General features: G+C 33.1%; 1 protein-coding gene across 1 annotated transcript in view; it reads right to left on the bottom strand.

Moving 5' to 3' along the window:
• Window positions 1–24,592, bottom strand: part of acj6 (abnormal chemosensory protein 6) — a 211,192-nt gene that overhangs the window by 32,744 nt on the left and 153,856 nt on the right. Inside the window, exon 3 of the mRNA XM_072539583.1 lies at window positions 23,740–23,916. Coding sequence (XP_072395684.1) covers window positions 23,740–23,916 — 177 coding nt within the window. The remainder of the gene's footprint in view (window positions 1–23,739; window positions 23,917–24,592) is intronic.

A 24,592-nucleotide genomic window follows, 5' to 3' on the forward strand; every position in this document is an offset into this window, starting at 1 on the left:
AAGAAGAAGAATGGTTTGAAATTGACCTTTTTCGATATAAGCCACCCGACTATTTTGTCTAAAACCATAGATATTTATCTATTACTTCCTATGAAAACGGCTCCAGTTGAAGGTCTATAATTTCTGATAATATCTTGTAGACGATATTTAAAACTTTTATGCCTCTATAATTTTCGCAGAGTCTTTCCCTTCTTGTATAGAAAAAGTATGATTCCTAATTACTAGCCTTCTGGTATGATTTCTAGTGTTCATATGGGGTAGATTAATTTATAGATACACTTTTATACCGCATATCCGTCAATATTAAGTATTTCTGGATTTACTCAGTCTGTCACGTGCAACACAGACGCATTTTTATAGTTTAGTTGCTTTTTGATATACATAGTTTTTTCTAATGCTAGTTTTCAACTACAGTCTGTCCCAAACCCTTCTTTCAGTGCGTCACTAATTTTGACGTCATATAGGATTTTAAGAATGTCGAGAATTATTGCATGACATTTTAGTTAAATCTGACAGTTGCAGGATCGTAATTGGTTAAATGTGAAAAGGTTATTTTTTTTAAATATAAAATAAAAACTTTAACAATTCAAAATTGTATTTTAATACGAGTATTAAAGGTAAAATTTTTAATTTACATATTAAAGGTTTCGTCCTGTATATAAATTTTTATTGCGCATTATATTGGAACGGCAGTTTGTCATAATTCCTATTCTATACATGCCAAGGAAAATGCTTAATTAGCTAATATTTACCATCTCCAATAATTCAAGTTTCATCATGGTTGTTGAAACACGTATATGTCTCCCTTTTAAACATTCTACTAAAGAGTGTTTAGTCTCAACTTGAATTTGGTATTTTTGATATGAAGGGTAACGTGTTGGCCTAAAATTAACAAGAAAAAATTTAAAGACGCTAGTGATATTTCAGTAGGTTATGGCTAACTATATTTTTATACAAACCTTCACTAAACATTCTGTATACACGAGTTCTAATAACATGTTTATAGTTATTGGTTAATGAACGGCAGAAACTGGTAATAAAGTTGTTCCAGCTTCTTTTTCTAATTAAAAATAATTTAATAATTTTAATATCAGTCTTTGTTCCTTCTCGGTATATCTCGGCATATTAAAAATATTTTTATGACAATAAATACAAAATTACATTTTCACTGTAAAATGTCTGAAAATACTAACCTCGAATGACTATCATTTTATCAGTTGACATTGTGAAAGTACTGTCAAGATAGAGACCTTCTGCGTCAAAATATATTTATGCGCATCATTGATTGGATATCTATGTAGCGTATTATAAACTTCAACCAATTATACATCCTTAAGTAGAATTCGCTTTAATATACAACTACCCGTAAACGATACATAATTTTCTAAGTTCTATGTATAATAATCACAGACTCACGTTTTTTTCTGTCACTTCTAACTTAATGCGTTAGAGAGAATTCGATCAACTATCACGCACTGAAAGAAGGGTTTGTGACGAACTATATATACTATATATACTTATAGCTATATATACTTATAGCTGCTCTGCTGTGGAGTGTACTATCTCGTTTTTTTGTTTTATTATGCGACATATAACCAACGTAACTTGAATTGTATTTACAAAACTTTGTTGAATACATTTTCTCTATGTACGCGTATTAAATCATAAACACTCGATTAGAATTTTAAAACCTTTTGCCGGTACACAATCAGTGCCCTTATTTTTACAACTCACATAAAAGAGTTGTGCTCAAAACAGATAAAACACCGGTGAAAAAAATAATTATCACGATAAGCGTGTATTTTCATGGCCGCATATATAACTTGCCATGATTGTCTATAAAAGTCCACATACATCCACATAATTCCAGTGTCCACATAATTTCTGTGTGGCACGTCATCAACGGTCACAATGTTACAATTGTACGGAATTTTATATTCGGTGTTGATTTTTCTTTTGTGTAACTTTCCAGGGTCGTATTGATACTACTACGCTTATTCTACAGATACCACTAAAAGTTTTTATATTAATGTTACTATTGACAAAAATATTAAATAAACTGTTATTAAAAATAAAAATGTTTTTAAATTATGACTAACAACAGGTATGCGCAGATTATAAAAAAGAATAAAAGATCCTTCTTTTAACACTTTTTCTGAAAATATCTGGTCATTGTGTAGTTTAGATATTTTAATATCCTTGTAACAAACATTATCTTGGACGAAAACCCCAATTTTCTGAAAATTTAATACAATATTTAGAAATACCACTTAAAAAAACAATAATCACCCATTAAGCATTCAAATGTCAAAATTTCTGATTATTTTCCGTAGATATTCTCATCTCAGCCATTCTTACTTCAAGAAAGGTACGACATCTTTAATGTCCATAAAAAAGTAAAAAAATGACATAGACACAGAAAGCGACAAGAAATAATAACAATAATAATAAAATCATTGCATGTACAGAATACAAGCTGACAGACGAAAATAATATATTCAGCCACTTTTTGACGACGACCTTGTGCTAAACCATCCACAGATAATCTAATAAATGTAAAAAGGTACACAAATAACCAAACCAGAGGTTATTCATGCAATAAAAGCTCAGAAAAACGATAAAGCTACCGGTTCAGACAATATCAATGACGAAGTACTGAAATTTAATTTTAGGCAACGAGAATAAAAGCCTAGACTTGATAACAGCACTTTTCAATAAGATATACAACACAGGTAAAATACCATCAGCATCAGAATATCTGAATATTTATTCTGTATTTCCAGTCTATATTTAGAGAAGTATTAGAGGAGGACCAAGGTAGAATCAAGATGAACGTAACCAGCATAGACAATATTAGGTACTCTGATGATACCGTCCCAATAGCAAGCAATGCACAGGAACTGCAAATTATAATAATTTTGGTAGTTCATGACAGCGAAATATTCGGCTTAAATCTATCCCTTTAGTATTTTCAAAGACACCAATAAACGTATATTTTATACTAAGGAACAAATATTGTGAAGACATCCATGTACGTCTCCTTCACATAGAGAAAACCATATTGTCAGAAATGAGATAGATTTTGAACTCATAAACAGCAGATAAAAAAATTATATAACCTTAGTTAAAATTTATCCTGGAACAAGTTAGAGTAATAGTCATTAGAACTCCAGCGATCTATATATAGATGACTGGGAGCTAATATAATTTTTATGTAAATGTTTATCATTTAGTTTCAGAAATCGCAATGAACAACAAACCGTTAAAAATAATGGAAAAAGCCTTGGAGTACTGTTTTTCAGAGGACATCGAAGCAGATATCACGGTGTTTTTACCAGAACTTGATGACCAATCGGATGAGGACGGCATGTCGACGACGACATTGATAGACCAGACGTAACTGATGTTCCTGGTACTGCGAAAGTGATAGTAAATCCTCCAGAAGATCAATTAAACAAAGAAAAAAGCAATGAGGAGCTGGAAGAGTCATCGACATCTCGTGTTAAAAAAAGAGAGAAAGCGCAGAAAGTAAAAACCTATGTCAGCAATACAGTTTGTCCCAAAATGGTATATACATAATATAGAGAATATAATATATAGAGAATATAGAAAATTTAAGACGTGTTGTGAGTAACATATAATACAATACAATATAATACAATAAGACTTAGGAATTTCTCTTATAAAAAATTCTATGAGCAGGAATACTTATCTAGAATAATTGAAGTCTCTTCTTCTTACACCTTCAAGATAATTCAGAAGCCAAAATCATAAGTACGACAAATCATGTAAAATTCGCCAATTATTGACCGTTGGTAATTCTAACCTTCAAAAATGAGGTACTTTTCATGAGTATTTCTCCATAGATGACTATAGATACATAGATGACATAGATTGTACAGAAGATTGATCCCCTATGTTGAACAAATAGTTGGGAATCAACAACGGATCGAATCTTTACAGTCAGGCAGATTCTTGAGAAACGCTGAGTTCGGAGTCGACACCCACCACATATTCGTGGATTTCAAAGCCGCGTACGACTGTCAACAGACAAAAACTTCTACAGGCTATGGTGGAATTTTAAATGCCGCTTCATCTTGTTCAACTAACGAAACTTATATTCACAGGCGTAGAGAGTGTAGTTAGAATCCAAAACGAGTTTTCTACACCCTTCCATTGTAAAAATGGACGGAGACAGGGAGATAGACTGTCGTGTCTCTTATTTAACCTTGCACTAGAAAAAGTAATTCGTAATACAAATGGCACCATCTTTAATAAATCTGTACAAGTGGTGGGATATGCAGATGACATAGACATTATTGCTAGTGCCACAGACTCTCTGATTGAAACATTTCGATCACTAAGGGCGTCTACACTGAGAATGGGATAAAAAATAAACGCACAGAAAATCAAGTATATGTATTGTACTAGATCAGGCAACTAGATACCTAGACTATTAATTGATGATCTGGAACTGGAAGGTGTGGAAACTTTCGTCTACCTGAACTCGCTGCTGACGAAAGACAACAATGTCAGCGAAGAAATTAAAAGAATAATAGTGCTTGCCAATAAGTGCTATTATGGCTTGAGGAAACAGATAGCCCTAAAACTACCCAGAAAAATTAAAGTTACCATATATAAAACACTAATAAGGCCGGTGTTAACATACGGGTCAGAAACGTGGTCACTTACACATAACGACCAAGAATTGCTTAAACGTTTCGAGAGAAAAATTCTAAAGAAAATATATGGAGGAGTCCAAGAACAGGGATTGTGGCGTAGGTGCTACAACTTTGAGTTATACAGAAGCTTTAGGGAACATGACGTTGTAAAATGTATTAAATTAACACGTTTAGACGGATAGGGCATATAATTAGACGAGATGAAGATGCAACGATCAGAAAAATTTTTATCCGAAGAGGACCAGTGGGAAGACGAGCCAGAGGAAGACCAAAACTTAGGTATCAAGATGACATAGAGGATGATCTAAAATCCATCGGAGTTAAAGCATGGAGAAGAGTTGCCAGAGACAGGGACGAATGGAAGAATGTTCTGAAGAAGACTTTGGCTCATAACGAGCTTTAATGCCACTGATGATGATGATGATGATTTCTCCATAGATGAAATGACCAAACATCACTCGCTAAAACAATTTATCCATTCAAAACCAATTTGTTTTGAATCTAAATTATGGGTTATGTGTGGAGATGACGGTTATTGCTATAAATTTGCCTTATGCGGAAGAGAAGTTTTTGAACCGCTTGGAACTAGTGTCCATATGCTGTCCATTGTCACTAATCCAAGCTCCCATCAAATATTTTTTGACAATTTCTTCACGTCCATAAAATTATTGTCAGATTTAAGAAAAAAAAGTTATTCTGCAACAGGCACTTTACGCAATGACAGAATCTTAGGTGCGCCACTAAAGTCTACCAAGGGCATTAAAAAATGTTGACTCTTGCTGAAATAGAACGATAATAAATGCGTCACAATGGCCACCAATTTTGATACGATTGAATCACTGGCTTCAGTATCAAGGTATGTAGAATAAAAATGGAAAAGTGGTAATTGTTTCTCAAACACGAATTACAGACATGGCAGTTGTCAATGCTTGCCAACTTTATAAAAAAGCCACTTTCTATAAAAGAATTTCGTAGATCCATTGCAGTTCCCTACCTGAAGTTAGGGCATAAGAAAGATCTTCTTCAAGGGCTTCAATTGCCGATTCGAATGCCGGTTGTAGCTGATGTCAGATTTGATGCCAAAAAAAGGGATTAGCAGAAACGATGTCAATTTGTTAATTGTAAAGGGAGGTCCCTAACTCACTGCTCTAAATATATGGTTATTTTGTTGAAAACACTGCTTGTTTTCCGGCATATAATATGCAATAATAATTAGAATGAAATAGTATTGAATGTTCCAGCATTGTATTGTAATAATAATATTAATGTATCATTAAAATATTAGACATACATCTAATACGAGCATTTGAATTTTCTGACTTCCCTTGCGCTCAGCGATCTATTTATAGATCAGCTTTTATTTCGAAAACTAATAAAATAATCGAAAAAAATTATTATACAATATTGATTTAAATGTAACAATTAACTTATATAATGATTTTTTCTTATTTTGGAAAAAAAGTTAATTTTGGCGTTAATGAATTAAGCAGAAAACATTTCAGTAACTCAAAAAAACATTTTACAAGTTACAAAGTATCAAAGAATACTCATGAACATAAATGAAACGCATATAGAACAAGCAAAGTCGTTCAAATATTTCCAAGTTAAAATAGATCATTACCAAAGCAACGGTTTATATTATGAAATTAATGAAACATGCATTAATACATAAATATGTTTCTTTTCAAGCCAATATACAGACCAATACTGGCATATGGCTGTGAAGTAACGATCGTAACAGAACAGGAAAGAAATAGGATTCAAACAGCAGAAATGGAAGATCGGAGAAGGGTGCAAGATGTTTTAACAATAGAGAAAGTAAAAAATAAAATAATTACGACAAAATATCTATTAAGAGATATGAGAAGCAAGATGGACAAACAGGAAAAGAAGAACATCTAAAGAAATTTGAAATATTGCGGTTGAGAAGGACAAAACATGACATAAAGCAAATAAATTTGCGAAAAACACAAAGAATTGGAAATGGGTATAACAAAGTTACAATCGTTATATTCAGGCGAATTTGTCAGTTTTTTCACAGTGTAAAGATAATTGTGAGCTTTAAAATCCATGCTAGATCTTTATTTTCTCATTCCGTCCCTCTGTGCAAATTTTTCATTGAATCCTTTAGGCATTTTTTGTACAACGCACCATAGTGAATAATTTCAAATGAAGTAATTCGTTTTTTATTATTTTGTGTGTAATGTAAGTTGACGTTCATGGCTCCATACACTGACACATTAAAAATTCAAAACTCTCTTTTTATGCAAAATTTATTGGAACGAAAAATTCGAATTTATATAAAAATAAAATCGCTGCATATTTTATTTTTTTTGCCGGTGGGTATTGGCTTTTTTTAACAAAAAGTATATTTGAAATAACATTTTTATTATATTTACGTTTATGTGCATTCGGCGGAAAAAAAATTAACCAAATAAAACACACGCTGTTTATTGGTTGGCTAGCACTCGAACAATTCAATTAATAAATTACAGTAAGGACAAAATATTGCCACATTTTGTTATTTGTTTCATTGTTTATTAGAAAAAAGGTCAAATAACGAATTTTTCAAATTAAATTTTTACATGATTTTGTATTATTTTTCCATTAACAGGTAAATTGTAATCAAAATTAATATTTACAACAAATTTCTTTTAAATTGAAATACTTTTTACAAAAACAAAATTTTATTGTGAATAATTTAGTATATATATATATATATATATATATATATATATATATATATATATATATATATATATATATATATATATATATAAGAATTACTGGATATTAGTGACTGTCAATATAAACAAACAATTTTCTGACTGCAACCCTAATAAACTGTGTTGTTTGTTTCTATATATATTGTTGTACTTTTGAATGTCCATAAGCAATAAAAAACCGATATACAAATTTTATTACTTAAATAAAAATTAAAATTATTGATATTTCATAAAGACACGGGCATATGAATTTTCAAACATCCTGTATAAGACAAAATATGTATTTTAAGTTGTTCGAAGAATTGTTCATTAGGCCTCAGAGACAAGACTTTCAAATATTATCGATAAGAAATTTAAATAAGTCGGTTATTGTGAAATGGTTTTACCCGGAATAAAAGTGTATATAGAAAGTGTTGAACAATGGACCGGGATTTGCGGTGGTTTTCTCCCCGAAAGATTATATCGGTAAAAGTTTATTAACAAAAGACATTGAATTGAGAAACAGGTATCGTTTGTAGCTATTAGTAAGAAATATTTGTAAAGTAGATAGATTTAGTTAGAATAATTAAAGAAGATTTGTTTTCTGGAATTACCCGAATGACGTTTTATAGAGAGAGTTGGGTGGTAACGATATACTCACAAGAGGTGGATGATTTTGATTGGTCAAATTTTGAATGCAAGGAGGTTTGGTTTTGGCTATGAGATAGGAGAGAGAAAAAAAGGTTAGTTAGTCAGTTTTCGTCGTCCAAGAAGGAAGGAGCTTTGTGATTTGTGTTTGTTTGAAGTCCCGAAGACGTAATTTACCGGGTGTGTTTATTTGCGGTGGAAAAGCTGACCAGTGTGAGGAACGGGGTACAGAGAGATAGAAAACCAAAGGGCCTAAGAATATTAATAGCAGACGAAGCCGGAAACATTTGGAGATACAAGGACAGATAGGAGAAAGGTGTACGTCATCTGGACCACAATAGGAGCAGAAGCAGAGAAAGGATTTTTTTGTTGTGGCGTGGCCATAGAATTGCAACGGCAGAGAAGGAAAGGTCAGTCAAATTTCATTAGAGCCGGAGTGTGATTTTCATTTATTAATTAAGTAAATTGAATAAATAATAGAGACAGTTAATTTTGCGATCACTAAAAAAAAAGGAATTATAAAAAGAGCTTAGTTATAACGCATATTAAAAATCAATGTAAAATAACATTTGGGTCCATGATAGAAAACAACTTCTCATATATTTAAAGTTAGTATATTGCAAATATTACAGGATTGATTGTTGTATAAAATTTCATTAAAATAAAGGACATCTCACATATAGTTCAGTTAAAATTCTATGTATTTTATTCAGGTCATATTACCTATCCCGATTAGGACGCCAATTGGAAAATATTTTGAATCCACGATCAAAGGTAAATCGTACAATTTAAATAGCCTGAGATTGTAATTAATTAATGCTGATTTATTGTGATTAATTGGAGATTAGTTCATTTAATAAATATAGACAGGATTTTTCCTAAGTAAGCAATATAATACAATTTAAATAGCATAACAAAATGGCCCCCAACGTGTAAAGCTTTGAAAAATATTTCTAGTTGGCAAATTTGAAAGGATAGGAGTAGACGAGCAGATATTTGAAAGTTTATATGCCGGGGATAAAGTGAAATATTATGTAAAAATTGAGGACATAAAGATTATATATTTTTTTTAAGATACAATTTACCATAATTGATTTATTCGTGATATTGACAATTTATAGGTTACCATAATTGATTTATTTGTGTGATATTTAAATTTGATAATTTTACCATACTTGAATGATTTGATTGATTTTGACATTTGATATTTTACCATTTGATTTATTTGTGGGATATTGAAATTTGATACTCGTACTCAAGAGTTATTACATTTGAACAGGAAAAGTCCCGTTTGTTGCAACAGACCAGTAGAATTTTATATTTGGCGGGGAAATTATTGCACAAATTTCAAAGTTTCATATTTGGCGGGGATAAATAATCTAACGAACATGTCGGCCACAAGGAGTCAAAGCAAAACGCAAGAAAGGAAAGAGGATAAGATAGAAGAGGAAACAATTATTGATGAAGGATCGGATAATGAAGGAAATGCTACAATAATGGAGGAACGAAAAGAAACAGGGATGTTAGAAAAATTATTAGCTATGATGCAAATACAGACACAACAAATACAAGAATCGTCACAAAAAATGGATAAAAATCAACTGGAAACAAAACACATAATGGATGAATCACAACAAAGAACGGAACAAAAATTGGACAATTTGGAAGAAAACCAAAGAAAAATGGAACAAAAAATGGAAACGCGTATGGACAAATATGAAAACGAAATAAAAGTCTGTTTAGAAAGAAGTAGGGAAGAAACAGAGAGGAAAATAGAATTGCAGAGAGAAGAAATCGAAACTAAAATGAAGGATATTCAGAGTATGCAAAAAAGGGAATTAGAACAGATAGAAATAAAATTTGAAAATGCGCTACAAGAAGACCGGAAAGAAACGGAAAGGAGATTTAAACAAATTGCAGAGATGGAGATAAGAGGAGTAGAAAGAAAGGAAGTCATCGTACATAGCACAGAAGACGTAAAAGTACGATTTGGCGGGGATATAAGGAAAATACACCCAGTGCCTTTTATAAATAACCTAAAGGAAAAAGTCAAATACATAGGACCGTTTGCAACAGCAAAGGAAACCATCAGAAACCATCTCACAGAAGAGGCAAATCTTTGGTTTGTCAGCAAGGAAGAAGAATTGGACAATTGGCAAGATTTTGAGAGAAGATTCTTAAATTATTTCTGGGGAAAAATCCAGCAACTACAAGTAAATAAAGAGTTACAAAATGGAAAATACCATGAGAGGATGGGCGTATCAGAAAAGATGTACGCATTACAACTCTATAATAATGCAAAACATTTGCAATATAATTATTCATCAGAACAATTGGTAGAGTTGATATCGCGACATTTTGAAGATACCTTGGAAGACCACATAAATCTCCAAAATTACAAGGACATTGACAGCTTATGTCAATTTTTGCAAATGAGAGAATCACATAGGCATGAAAGAAGAGAAAGAAGACCGCAAGAAAATTATAGACAAAGAGAAAACCAAGAATATAGAGATAGAGGTCAAAATTTTAGAAGAGATTATACAAGACGAGAATTCATACCTAGACGGGGATATGAAAATAGACCGAACGGAAGAGAGAATTATGAACCCAGAACCCAGAGATGGAATGAAAACAGGGATCGGGAAAATCAGAGTAGAAATAACCACCCATACCAAGGAAACAGATACAATAACCCACGGAATGAACAGGAATCTCGCGGTAATCGATACGGGAATGATAGACCAAAAGAGAACAGAAGAGAAATAAATAATATGCAAAGAGAAGAAAATGAATATGAGAGAGAAGATGACGGGAGAGAAAACACAGAAGAACAACAGGCGTGTTTTCAAGAAGGCGCTCACTAAAAACGAAGAAACAAACAGGAATTTTTTGTCACCCCAAGGAATTTATTAAACTGGCAGGAAACAATGAAAAGAGAAATGGAGTTAATTTAAAATTTGTGGATGGATTTATAAATGAGAAACCAATTAAAATTATGATAGACACAGGCTCTGAAATAACACTGGTCAACAGAAAATTAATCGAAGAAGTAAATTTAACAAGTCTAATTTATAAAATACCTAGGGTGAATTTAGTGGGCGCAAATAAACGGACATTGGCAACAATAAATGAAGGTATACGAGTAATGGTACGATTGAAAAAAAATATGTATGCACTTCAATGTGTAATATTGCCGAATATGTCACATGACATGATTGTAGGCGTTGACGAATTAACGGAAAAACATGTAGTGATCGACTTCAAAACCAATACGATGAAAATAGCCAAGGAAAAAGAAGAAGAACAGGATAAGGAACAAGAGAAACAAATTACGGACGAATCAGAGAAAGAACAAACGGTGGAAATGAACCTGGCGACGAAGAAAGGAAAAGGAAGAAAGAGGGGAAAAGGTCTGAAAAAGATCAAAGAAAAAAAAACCTGGGATTCCTCAAAAGATGAGACGAGCTCAGGAGAAGAAGATGGAAAAATTTTGACAAGAAATAAAAGCAAAACTTGGGATTCCTCAAAAGAAGAGACGAGCCCAACAAAAAAAAAAACACAAAGGAAAATGAAGAGGACACAATGGAGACAGTGGTGTTTGAAGAAGACACGGAGTACACGGTGAATATGTGCGAAAAATTTGATGGGAGAAAAAAAAAATTGATATGTGGAGAAGGCAAAGAAAATGATTTGCGTATAATTTTAAGAGACTATGAAACGCTGATAAATGAGGAAAACCGAGTGGCCACAAAATACGAGCACTCATTTGAGGTGAAAAACTTGAGAAATTTTCGATCGAAGACTTATCCAATTCCTTATAAGTATCGGCAAGAAGTAAAGCAAGAAATCAAAAAAATGTTGGAAGATCAAATCATTGAGAGATGTGACTCACCCTATATTAACCCAATTGTGATAGTGAAGAAGAGCAGTGGAGAGTTAAGACTCTGTTTAGATGCCCGAAATATCAACCAACACACAGTATCACAATATGAATCACCGTTAAATATCGAGGCCATTTTTGGAAGGATCACGGGATCACATATTTTCTCAAAAATTGATCTAAAGCATAGTTTTTGGTTAATACCTTTGGCTGAAAAGTGTAGAAACTACACTGCCTTTTCAATTGATGGTATAGTATACCGATTTAAGGTAGTTCCGTTTGGATTACAAAGCGCCTGTGCAGCACTTGTACGAGCTTTGCATACCATTTTGAATCACCATGAAGAGTTCATCGTCCATTACATCGACGATTTATTAATTTTTTCACAAGATATGCAGAGTCATGTGGAACATATCAAAATAATTTTGAAAGAATTGGACACAGCGGGATTAAAACTAAACATTGAAAAATGTCAATTTTTTCAAAAGGAAGTGATTTATTTGGGTTTCAAACTTGACACCGAAACTGTAAGTCTAGCCGAGGACAGAGTAAAGCTCATCGACGAATACCCAAGACCAACAAATCTAAAAACATTGCGAGGGTTTCTCGGTACGATAAATTATTTCAAGAAATTAATTCCCGATTTAAGCCAAAAAGAAATTCCTTTAATAAAATTGTTAAAGAAAGGGACAAAATGGAATTGGAAAGAAGAACAGGAGGAAGCTTTCAAAATATTGAAACAAGAATTTGCTAAAGGAACAAAAATATATCACCCTATTTACAATTTGCCGTTTATACTCCGTACGGATGCGTCGATACAGAAATTTGCAGGAGTGTTGTCGCAAATACAAAACGGCCAAGAGGTTCCGATATGTTTTATATCTCGAGTGACTAAAACACATGAGAGAAAATACAGTGTCACCGAGTTGGAATTCGCCAGTGTACTATTTTGCGTAAACAAATTAAGGTTTTACTTATTGGGAGCTAAATTCACCATCGAAACGGATCATGCAGCATTGATACACATCATGAAGAATCGATTGGTAAATAACAGAATACACAGAGGCATTCTGCTCTTACAAGAGTATGATTTCCAATTTCGATACATCAAAGGGAAAGACAACATAATAGCTGACGCTTTAACACGGGACGAAGATACAGGAAAAAAGGAGACAATTACATTACATGTGGGATTGAATATACTGACACAAGACGAAGGGATATTTTCGTTAAATGAGATAAGGACCGACCAGGAAGGCCTAGAAGAAAGAGAAAAGAGAAGAGCAGAGCTAGAAAACGAGATATTTTTTAAGAGAATAGACGGAAAGGAATTATATTTAGTGACACCGACATTGGCAGAAAGAATCATCAAGAAACTACACGAGGAAAATGGACATATTGGCAGTAGAAAGGTATGGCTTGTATTTAGGGAAAACTACATCAGTCGACAAGATTACCGCATTGCAAAAGAGATCACACAGAAATGCGAAGTATGCCAGAAATACAAGAGCAGGAATTTTAAAAACGAAAATATTGCAAAGAGCATTGTTTCCCGGAACAACCTGGACATTATAGCCATCGACATGTTAAGCGATCTAATTGTGACCACGCAAAGGAACAAGCATATTCTGGTGATGGTGGATGTGTTCTCAAAATACGTAAAATTATATAGTTGCCGCACCACAAAAGGGGAAGAAATATTGAGAAAAATAGACAATTTCATCGCTACGGTAGGAACCCCAAGAAAAATTTTACTAGACAATGCAACGTACTTCCGAAATGATCGTTTCAAGGGACAGCTTAGAGAACGGGGAATCGAGACGAACTTTGTAAGCATCAGGCATCCCCAAAGTAATCCTTCTGAGCGATTTATACAAGAGGTAACGAAATTTCTTCGTATTGCAACGGATGGTCAACATCGGCGATGGGACAGAAAATTGGGAGAAATAGAGATGTACCTAAATTCCATGCCAAGTACAGTAACGAAAGAAACACCAGAATACATCATGAAAGGCGTCATGCCGATAAGACCGTGGGAAGATCCAGAACAAAGAGAGTATCGACAGGTTATAGAAACCGTTCAGAGGAGATTAAGAAGAAGCAATGAGAAATACATCCAGAGACAGGGTCATAATAGGAAACGAAGACCAGTAACTTTCCAAAAGGGTGATAAAGTAATGGTAAGAGCATTAAGAGTGTCAAATCTTCAGACCGGTATTTGCGCAAAATTGATGCCTGTTTTCGAAGGGCCATACATAGTAAACAACGAAGATGGAGTAAACAGCTATGAGTTGAAACATATGGATTCTGAAAAGATCAGAGGTATTTATAATATCCATGATGTATATAAATATCACGAATGAAGATTTAAATTTGTATAAAGTAGATAGTAGGATAGGATAATACGTAGCATAAGTACAGATAGCATACAGGAAGTGCGTTTATTTTGCCTCGAGAAAATTTAGTTCCATAAATTGATAAATTTTATCGATTACAAAGGCGGGGATTTGTTGTACTTTTGAATGTCCATAAGCAATAAAAAACCGATATACAAATTTTATTACTTAAATAAAAATTAAAATTATTGATATTTCATAAAGACACGGGCATATGAATTTTCAAACATCCTGTATAAGACAAAATATGTATTTTAAGTTGTTCGAAGAATTGTTCATTAGGCCTCAGAGACAAGACTTTCAAATATTATCGATAAGAAATTTAAATAAGTCGGTTATTGTGAAATGGTTTTACCCGGAATAAAAGTGTATATAGAAAGTGTTGAACAATGGACCGGGATTTGCGGTGGTTTTCTCCCCGAAAGATTATATCGGTAAAAGTTTATTAACAAAAGACATTGAATTGAGAAACAGGTATCGTTTGTAGCTATTAGTAAGAAATATTTGTAAAGTAGATAGATTTAGTTAGAATAATTAAAGAAGATTTGTTTTCTGGAATTACCCGAATGACGTTTTATAGAGAGAGTTGGGTGGTAACGATATACTCACAAGAGGTGGATGATTTTGATTGGTCAAATTTTGAATGCAAGGAGGTTTGGTTTTGGCTATGAGATAGGAGAGAGAAAAAAAGGTTAGTTAGTCAGTTTTCGTCGTCCAAGAAGGAAGGAGCTTTGTGATTTGTGTTTGTTTGAAGTCCCGAAGACGTAATTTACCGGGTGTGTTTATTTGCGGTGGAAAAGCTGACCAGTGTGAGGAACGGGGTACAGAGAGATAGAAAACCAAAGGGCCTAAGAATATTAATAGCAGACGAAGCCGGAAACATTTGGAGATACAAGGACAGATAGGAGAAAGGTGTACGTCATCTGGACCACAATAGGAGCAGAAGCAGAGAAAGGATTTTTTTGTTGTGGCGTGGCCATAGAATTGCAACGGCAGAGAAGGAAAGGTCAGTCAAATTTCATTAGAGCCGGAGTGTGATTTTCATTTATTAATTAAGTAAATTGAATAAATAATAGAGACAGTTAATTTTGCGATCACTAAAAAAAAAGGAATTATAAAAAGAGCTTAGTTATAACGCATATTAAAAATCAATGTAAAATAACATTTGGGTCCATGATAGAAAACAACTTCTCATATATTTAAAGTTAGTATATTGCAAATATTACAGGATTGATTGTTGTATAAAATTTCATTAAAATAAAGGACATCTCACATATAGTTCAGTTAAAATTCTATGTATTTTATTCAGGTCATATTACCTATCCCGATTAGGACGCCAATTGGAAAATATTTTGAATCCACGATCAAAGGTAAATCGTACAATTTAAATAGCCTGAGATTGTAATTAATTAATGCTGATTTATTGTGATTAATTGGAGATTAGTTCATTTAATAAATATAGACAGGATTTTTCCTAAGTAAGCAATATAATACAATTTAAATAGCATAACAATATATATATATATATATATATATATATATATATATATATATATATAAATATATATATATATATATATATAATCATTCTCAGCATATTCTACCGATTAGGGTGTAGCCTCCCTTACATATTCATTCTTCATATCTTCATATCCATGATTGTCTAAAATTCGCATATGGTGATAAATACAATATGGCACTTTTCTGTGCCATATTGTACCGGCTTGTTTCCTTATGTCATAGTCTCATTTTAAATTTGGACGTCTTCTTGGTCTCTTGACGCCTCTTGGCTACCACAGTTTAATTCAAGTGGACCACTTATTGTCAGTTCTTCTCGCTAAATGTCCCGCCCACTGCCATTTTGAAGATTTATTTCCATGGATTACATCAATAACCTTGGTTTTCTGTCTGATCCATTCTATTCTTTTTCGATCTCTCTTTGTTATACCTAGCATGAATCGCTCCATTGACCTTTGAGTTTCGATATTATCTCTTTCTTTAATGAAAAGTTTCGCAGCCGTATGTTATGATTGGTAGTATACACTGATCGAATATATAACTGCATTTCTACCAAAAGATGTCCAAGCTATTTTCATTCTTCATTTCATGGAAGGTAGGAGCCAGATTTGTGTATTAATTATCCCAGGTATGCACTGTCTCAGTGCAGTGTTGTTTATTATTACATTTTGGACATCCACTAGCTCGTTGTATATGGTTTTTGTTTTTGACAACTTCATTTTTAGGCCAACTTCATTGCTAACTGCATTTGGGTCGCTTATAAGTTCTTGTATTTCTGCAGGATTATTAGCAATCAGAACGATGTCGTCATCGAAAGAGCTTTGGTGATATTGCGTCTCCTTATCGGACGTCTCTGGTAGTGGGAAATTCTGGAGTGTTTCCATAAATGTTTACCTTAGCTTTTGCTTGTCTATATATATTTGCTAAAGTTTCTATGTACAGTTTGTCAATGCCTTGGTTGTTCAAAGCTTCTATTGTTTGGACTCATTTCAGCCCCCCTGCTTCATCAGACTTTCGGTCTGATACCAATTAAATCTCGAAAGTCCAACGAATGTCTCCTGATTTAGAGGCCATGGACGAAAACGATTTAATAATATCGTTTTCTGTCCTCTGTCTATCGTTTTATACGAAATATGTAAAAGCTTGCCAGGAATAGTCAGCAGGTGAAGCGAAGAAATTAGGAAAAAATTCCAAGAACAATTAGAGGGAAACTATCAGGACAAGAAATAGCACAAGATATAGACAATAGATGGGAATGACTAAGAGAAACGATTTAACAAGTAGCCGAGTTAGCAATATCAAAACCCTCTCAGAGAAGATACAAAGATTGTTATGATAATGATTATAATGGAGCGATTGAAGAGAGGAATAGAGACAGAATCAATAGCATAATTAAGAATAAATTAAATAATTATATGCTGAAAAGAGAAAAGGGAGGCAAAGAAAATATGCAGAACAAAGAGAAAGTTGTACTTGGAAGAAAAATTAAACAATGTTAACGAGGATTTTGTAAATATCAAAGTCACGAACTTCTACCAAGAAATAAACAGAGAACAAAGTCAATATTATATAACCGCACCCAAAACATTATAAAAATAAAGTCGGACATTTAGTAGGAGGAATAAACGAAAAATTGAACAAATGTACCAGATATTTTAAAACTGTACAAAACACCGATGAAGAACAATATCTTCAAATATAGCAGCCACTAGAAAAAACAAGAAACCAGAACAACAATGATGAAACACCAACAAAATGAGAAATAATAGACATAATAAAGAGTTTAAAAAATAATAAAGCACCCAGTGAAAATGGCATAATAGCAGAGTTCCTAAAGGAAGATGACCAAATCCTACAGGAAGAAATTACAGGTGAAATGTTACGAAATATGAAAACTATAGGGTATAGCATTACAAGACACAACGTATAAAGTTCTAGCTATTTCGATCAGAAATAGAATTAATGCCAACATTAAAGAAAACCTAGGTGAATATCAAGCTAGTTTTAGAGCAAATAGATCAGTAATAGATCAATTCGTTATTTACGCTTAGTTTTCGGTATCCGACCTTTGCGTCTGTTCCTTTTCCCGTTCCTCTCTCGTTAAATCCCTCAACTCCTTCTGTGTTTTGGCTTTAGATTATGTTAGGCACTCTCTATGAAATTTTGTGTTTCTCATAATTTATTTTTATTCTTCATAATAAGTTGTTTATCTTTGAGGGTGTCCGTTTTCACTATTGCTATTGGTGGTTTTCCGTCCATGACTTTAATTTTCTGAACATTATTTATTTTTATTTTCAAATTCAGCTTATCTTTTATATATTTTTTAGTATCGTTAATTTCTTCGTCTTCCTTAAGTTCGAGCTTTTTATTTTAACATTCTGCTTTCTGATTTTCTGATCCTTTTTTTCAATCTTATTCTCTAAAAAGTTTACTTTATGCTTTAGCTCTAAATTTTCTTTTGTTAAATTACAAATTTCCTTTTGAAAGTTTTTTTGGTCTTTTCTTACAGCTTTCACTTTGTAAATGAGATCCATCATCATTTCTTTTAATTTTTGGTTTTCACACCTCTTCTTAATTGGAAATTTCGAAAATTTCTTACTTTTCCTAAAATAATCCCCACCATCCTCATTTGTCCTCCTCCTCAGTCCTAATCCCTTTTGGGATGTTGTGACCCCATCAGGCCTTTACAGTTTTTACACGATTTCCCTCCATCCTTCCCTGCCCTGGGCTAGTTATTCAGCTTCATGTAACCCTTGGTTAATCAATATTTTTGTTTGATCTACCCAACAGCTTGGAGATCTTCCCCTAGGTATCTTTCCTTCAACTCTACCCTCGACTATCAGTTTTTCCATCGTACCTGTTCTTTTAGCAATGTGCCCTTACCAGCCTTCTAGCAATAGTCAACCTTTTACGTATCTCTATGTCACACACTCCGTCATTTGTTATTAGGGACCCCAGGTATATAAAACTATTTACTACTTCAAAGCCCCCAATTTCTTTAATTTGTTGAAGATTATTCCGAGCTCTGTCTACTATCATGATCTTTGTCTTACTCCTATTTAGCTCTAGTCCATATGTTTTACTTTTCTCCTCCAGACATCTCATTATGTCCTCTATTTCGTCTTGACTTGTCGCAATTATTAAAGTGCCATCAGCATATCTCAAGTAACTGATTTTTTGATCTCCTATTTCGCATAATGGGTTCGCTCTAGATATTAAACAGAGTTGGCGAGATTATGCATCCCTGCCTGACACCTGCCTCTGTTTTGAAATGATCGGAATGGGTGTTGTTAATTTTTATTGTGTACTTATTATTTTTATATAGACTTCTAATTAGTTTAATTAAGTGGTGGGGTGTTCCCATTTCCGCTAGTATGGACCATAGCTGCTACCATTTGACTTTATCGAAGGACGTTGTGTAATCCAAAAAGCACATAAGCATAAAAGTATTGAATTCACGAGTTTTTTCGATTAGCTGTCTGACATTAAGGATGTGTTTTCTTGTGCCTTTTCCTGGGATAAATCCCGCTTGTTCTTCTGATATATTAGGCAATAGAAAAGCTTTTAGTCTAAACTAAAAGTTTTTTTTTGATCTCATTTGTCCACCTTCTTTTACCATCTTCAGTGGACGATTCTTTACTTTCATATAGCGTTAGATTTTCTTCGTAGCCATGGCAGTTTGTTATTCTAATAATTAATTTAGACAATAAATCATCTACCTTGTTTTAGATGAGATTTTACCTGTTGTCAGATCTCAGTGTACGCTTATGTATTGTTTAGGTAAAATTATCAATTACCTATCACTAATTCCTCTTTTTATCAACAGTTCCCCGCACTGCAAATACTCGCCGCTTCTACCGTTCGGAGCTTGTAATGCAGATTAAACTTATAAAAACTGAATTTGTTTATATTAATAATATATAATAATAATCTACTTGACCGGTAGCCATAAAGATGAACACGTAGGCAATACCTCATAGACCGATTTTATGTTTTAAACTTTAAATTTCAATAAAATTTGATTGGTAAACAAATGAATGAAACTTGCTAAAAGAAGTTAATTAATATTTTTTTCCGTAAAATAGTTTCGAAACACAATTCAGATAACTGCCTTAATCTGGAGCCTTCTAAAAATTGCAAGGCATAGCCAGACGTTGATAAAGATGTTAATAGAGACATGGGGAATCTAAAATTTGCATTCCACGACATGTCTCCTCAACTAAGCAGAAATCATTAGCGAATTGGTTTCTTGTACACATACAGAGTAGATCCGAATAAAACGAACAGTCAAGATTTTATTCCACGTACAAATTACAGTTTGTACTATTAACATCTTTATCAACATTCTGGCAATGCCTTGCAATTTTTAGAAGGCTCCAGATTAAGGCAGTTATCTGAATTGTGTTTCGAAACTATTTTACGGATTTAATATCAGATGTCGCTATTGCGTCCGTTTCGAAGCCATTTCATTGTTGCTTCCTAAAGACAGGAAAGATTAATTTTCACGTTGAGAACGCCTATGAATAATGTTCATATCTGTTGTAATGTAATATCTGTTCTGATGAGCTTTATTAAAGCGAAATACGTATAAACAGATACATAGACGATTTGTACGTGGAATGAAATCTTGACTGTCTTTTTCATAATATTTTTTTAATTAAGGATAGGTATGAACATATTTTGAGAGGCACTACATGCAAGACGTATTTGTCTATGTATGAAATTTGATAAAAAAAAATGTTTCATTCGATAAACAGATGGGTGAAGGCCAACCTAGATTCGGATCCCGTACTATATTGCATTGCAAATTAAAAACAAAAACATTTATCTTTCGTCATAGTAAAAAAAACTTTCCAGTCAATTATTTTAAATAATAATAGCATCTGAAACAATGCGATCGCCAGGTTAACATCCAGTTAACAGTAAGAATGAATTATCGAATTAAAATGTGCAAATATGATTTTCTTAGAGCAAATAATTGTGTAATGTTAGCTTTGCAGGCTACTGTCAGAATCTTTGCGGTCGACGTGGTCACCTTTGGTCACCTCCAAGTTGGATTAATGCTAACATCGATATACTCAACGTAAGGATTCACCAATAAGAACCGATTTCGACAGTATTTATTTATTTGCTGAATAGGCGAGCTAATACCTCTTATAAAACATTGTACCATTACACAAGAGTTTTTAACACCCCGTATGTATTTACGGTGGGTAAAAGTTATCCCCAAAACGGGCCAACAGTGCACTATAAATATAAAAGTATCCACCCCTTGTGTTAACACGGCATTAAATAACTTTTCACCATAATCCCGAAATTTCATGGTCTAATTTAGAAGGCCTTGGAGAATTCACTTAGATAAAACGCCGCTGATATACTCACTATAAAAAAACTTAACGGCCCAACAACCTAATGTCGATCAATATAGTTAAAAGGGAGCTTTGAGCTCTTTATAAAAGAGACATCTTTGTATACTAAATAGTATTATGAAGAATATTGTGTTAACAACATTTGGCGGAATGGTGTGCAAAAATTGTCTACCGAGTGACCTTATTATTTTTGATAAATAAAGGAACTTATATACCATATTTCACGATCAAAATTTTAAAATAAGTCTTTGTGGTTTAATGCTCCCAATAAATTTACTGTAAATGTAAAACTCTTTTAAAAAACTTTTAGTCAACTCTGAAGCTTACAGTCTCTCTAGTTAATTTTCTTAAGGTAGATTTGCATTTAACGAAATATAATGACCAAATGTGTGCTATCTTTATGCAAATATTCAATATTGTATAAATAAGTATATGTTACACTTGAAATTTCCGCGGGAGCTATATATGCTTTCAGTGGTTTTCCGGGTTTGACTCCGCGTTGGATAATTTTGGATTTGAGAAAAACAATTGTTTTGACGACATTTTGGCAAGGTGGCACTTGCCATTGTCAAGTCAAGTACGCCTCTTGCTGGTGATGCTGAAGTTGAATGACTTTCCCGGTCGAAGCGGTTACTTATTGACGATCTTGGCGCACTTCTCTCGAACGGTTCTTGGCATCGCTTATCAGCTTAACCATATATTCCACCTAATAACTCTTAAGTTACATATTGAATAAGAGTCATAAAATGCTTTCTAAATCTGATATTTCCGTAAACGTCAGTTGTTTCTATAAGGTTATAGATGGCTGGCCTCCACAGAACATTCTAATCATATACAACGTCATATTTTATGCATAGGTTCTAGCGGTTGTCGTCAAGTGTTGTCGTTAGTAGTGTTACAGTGTTGTAACAGATGACTTTGATCAAAATTTCAAGTACTTTCTATACTAGCTATCGAAATAAAAAAAATAAAGCTAGAAGTAAGTACATTCTGACTCTTATTGTATCAAATATATGCTCTGATAATAAAATAGTAGGTATTTTATGAGTAAAAAATGGTGTGTAACTTTAAAGTTACAATAATCCATAATGTATAACTCAATTTTGCAGGTGGTAACAGAAATGGAACCTATTTGTGTAAAATCATTTTATGGCCAGAAAGAACTAAATAATGTTCAAATTAGGGATATTTGTGGATATGACTCTGAAGATTTCATTCTAGAATCCGAAAGTGACGATGATGAAGTGGTAAATATTTTAGAAAATGTTTATTCGGAAGAAGTGAGCGTGGGAGATATGGAAGAAAATAATAAGAACCAGAAAGATGATAATGAAAAAGAGGATAACAATAACGACGAAAATGGCGTATCCAATCATCAGAATATCACATGGAAATAAATTACTAGTCGTTCTGCACAGCCAATTCAACCTTGGAAACCCGTATACTCCAATCAAGTAGTTTAGAACGCTGATAGATGACAATATTTTGGACAATATTGTTTATCAAACAAATCTGTATTCTACCCAAAAAGAACACCGAAAAGTCTTTAAATATGGACAAGAACAAAATAGAACAGTTTTTCGGTGTATGTTTGTTCATGTCAGTATATGGTTTACCCTCAACTAAAATTTACTGGAAAGCGTCTACTCGAATTTCAGTTGTTGTAGAAACTATAAGTCAGAATCGTTTGGAACAAATGAAAAACAATATCCACTTCAATGACAATAGTCAGATAATTCCCGGAGATAAGTTATAGAAAATCAAATCGCTTTTAGAACCAGTTCTAGTAAATTTTCGGAAAATTCCAATGACAGAAAAACTATTCGTGGATGAACAAATTATTCCTTTCAAAGGAAAACATAGTCTAAAAATGTATATAAAAACAAACCAAAAAAAAGTGAGTCTATTAAGCGTTTTTTATATACGATACCAACGGAATTATATATAATTTTTAACTGTATACTGATAAAGAAGAGCATCCAGAATATTTACCAAATGTTGAAGTCATCGGAAATGTGGTTCTTCGATTGGCCACAATAATTTTAAGAAATGCTTACCATAAGATATTTTTTGATAACTGGTTTATAAGTTTGCAATTGCAAATTAAACTGGACAAGTTGGGTAACTAGTAAGGATGTAATTTCTCTAATAAAAAAGATATGAAAAGAAAGAAAGGAGGAGTTTTAAAGAACTTTTCTACAAGAAAGAAGAAATATCCCTTAGTGCAGTTAAATTGTACGATAGCAAGTTGGTGCCTTTACTGAGTTCATTTTTCTAAGCAATGAGGATAAGACTTCATTTTAAAAAGAAAAAGAAAATAAAAAAATGCAAAATTGACAGGGTAGAGTTCATCTGAGAAAATATTCACCTTGTAAGAAGCTTTTGCACTTTATGATTGTTCTGTATAAATGCAAAATATATAAAACTTAACTGTTTAGATTAAATAAGTTATTTACGCTTAAAATCTATTCTACAACATGACATGTGAAATCAATAAAAACTCAAAACAAAAACTAGCGTGAATGTGCAATATCTAACCTGGTGATGTGGCCTACTGACCGGTGGAGGTGCTCCCATACTGTGGTGGTACATCATGTCGTGTTTGAGTTGTGGAAGACCGCCTGGTCCGCCCGTTCCTTGATGCTTAATGTCTACAGCAGCCAGCGCTTCCGCCCTACTTATCAGTCCATCGTTCAGTCCAGAGAAAAGATCGCCCTGAAACAAACACTGCTTTCTTAAATTTTTGTTCAACAATGAGTTAACGACTAGATAGTACTAACAGTTAACAGTAGTATATTAAGTTTTTAACACGATCGCTGCGTGTTGAAATCTTTGTTTTTGTTAAAAAAAAATGGTAGCTATCAATATACTAACTTAAACATTTAATTGATATAATAATCTGACACAAATTGGCGCCAGCAGCATATTAAACATATTTTATGTTAGACCGCTTTGATGGGTGCCATATGCAGCGAATAAGTTCATAAATTAAATTGGCATGTACAAGCATGGTGTGTGCCCGCATATGGTATCCTTATTGGCTTCTTTCTCAGAATGGCTGTCTCAAATGGTGGTTAAAACTTGTAAAACGCTGTCATTCGACCATAATTGCTAAATGTATAATTTTTACTTAGAAATTGGAGTAAGATGGAATAGGCTATTTAGATACTCAACAATTCTATCTAACAAGATCTTTTGTATAAAAATCTAATCTATATACCGTTTGAAAATTATTGATAGCACAGTTTTCATGACAGAGCCAATTATTGTTGTTTTTTCATCTTATCATCACCATTTCCCCTAATTCCTTTGTAACATTGTACCTAAAATAAAAGTTACGTTACGTTCATATTATGCTCTTTTTATTCGTTGTATATTTTTTATACTTCTA

Source organism: Diabrotica undecimpunctata, chromosome 7, assembly GCF_040954645.1.
Source record: "Diabrotica undecimpunctata isolate CICGRU chromosome 7, icDiaUnde3, whole genome shotgun sequence".
Classification (NCBI taxonomy): Eukaryota; Metazoa; Arthropoda; class Insecta; order Coleoptera; family Chrysomelidae; genus Diabrotica; species Diabrotica undecimpunctata.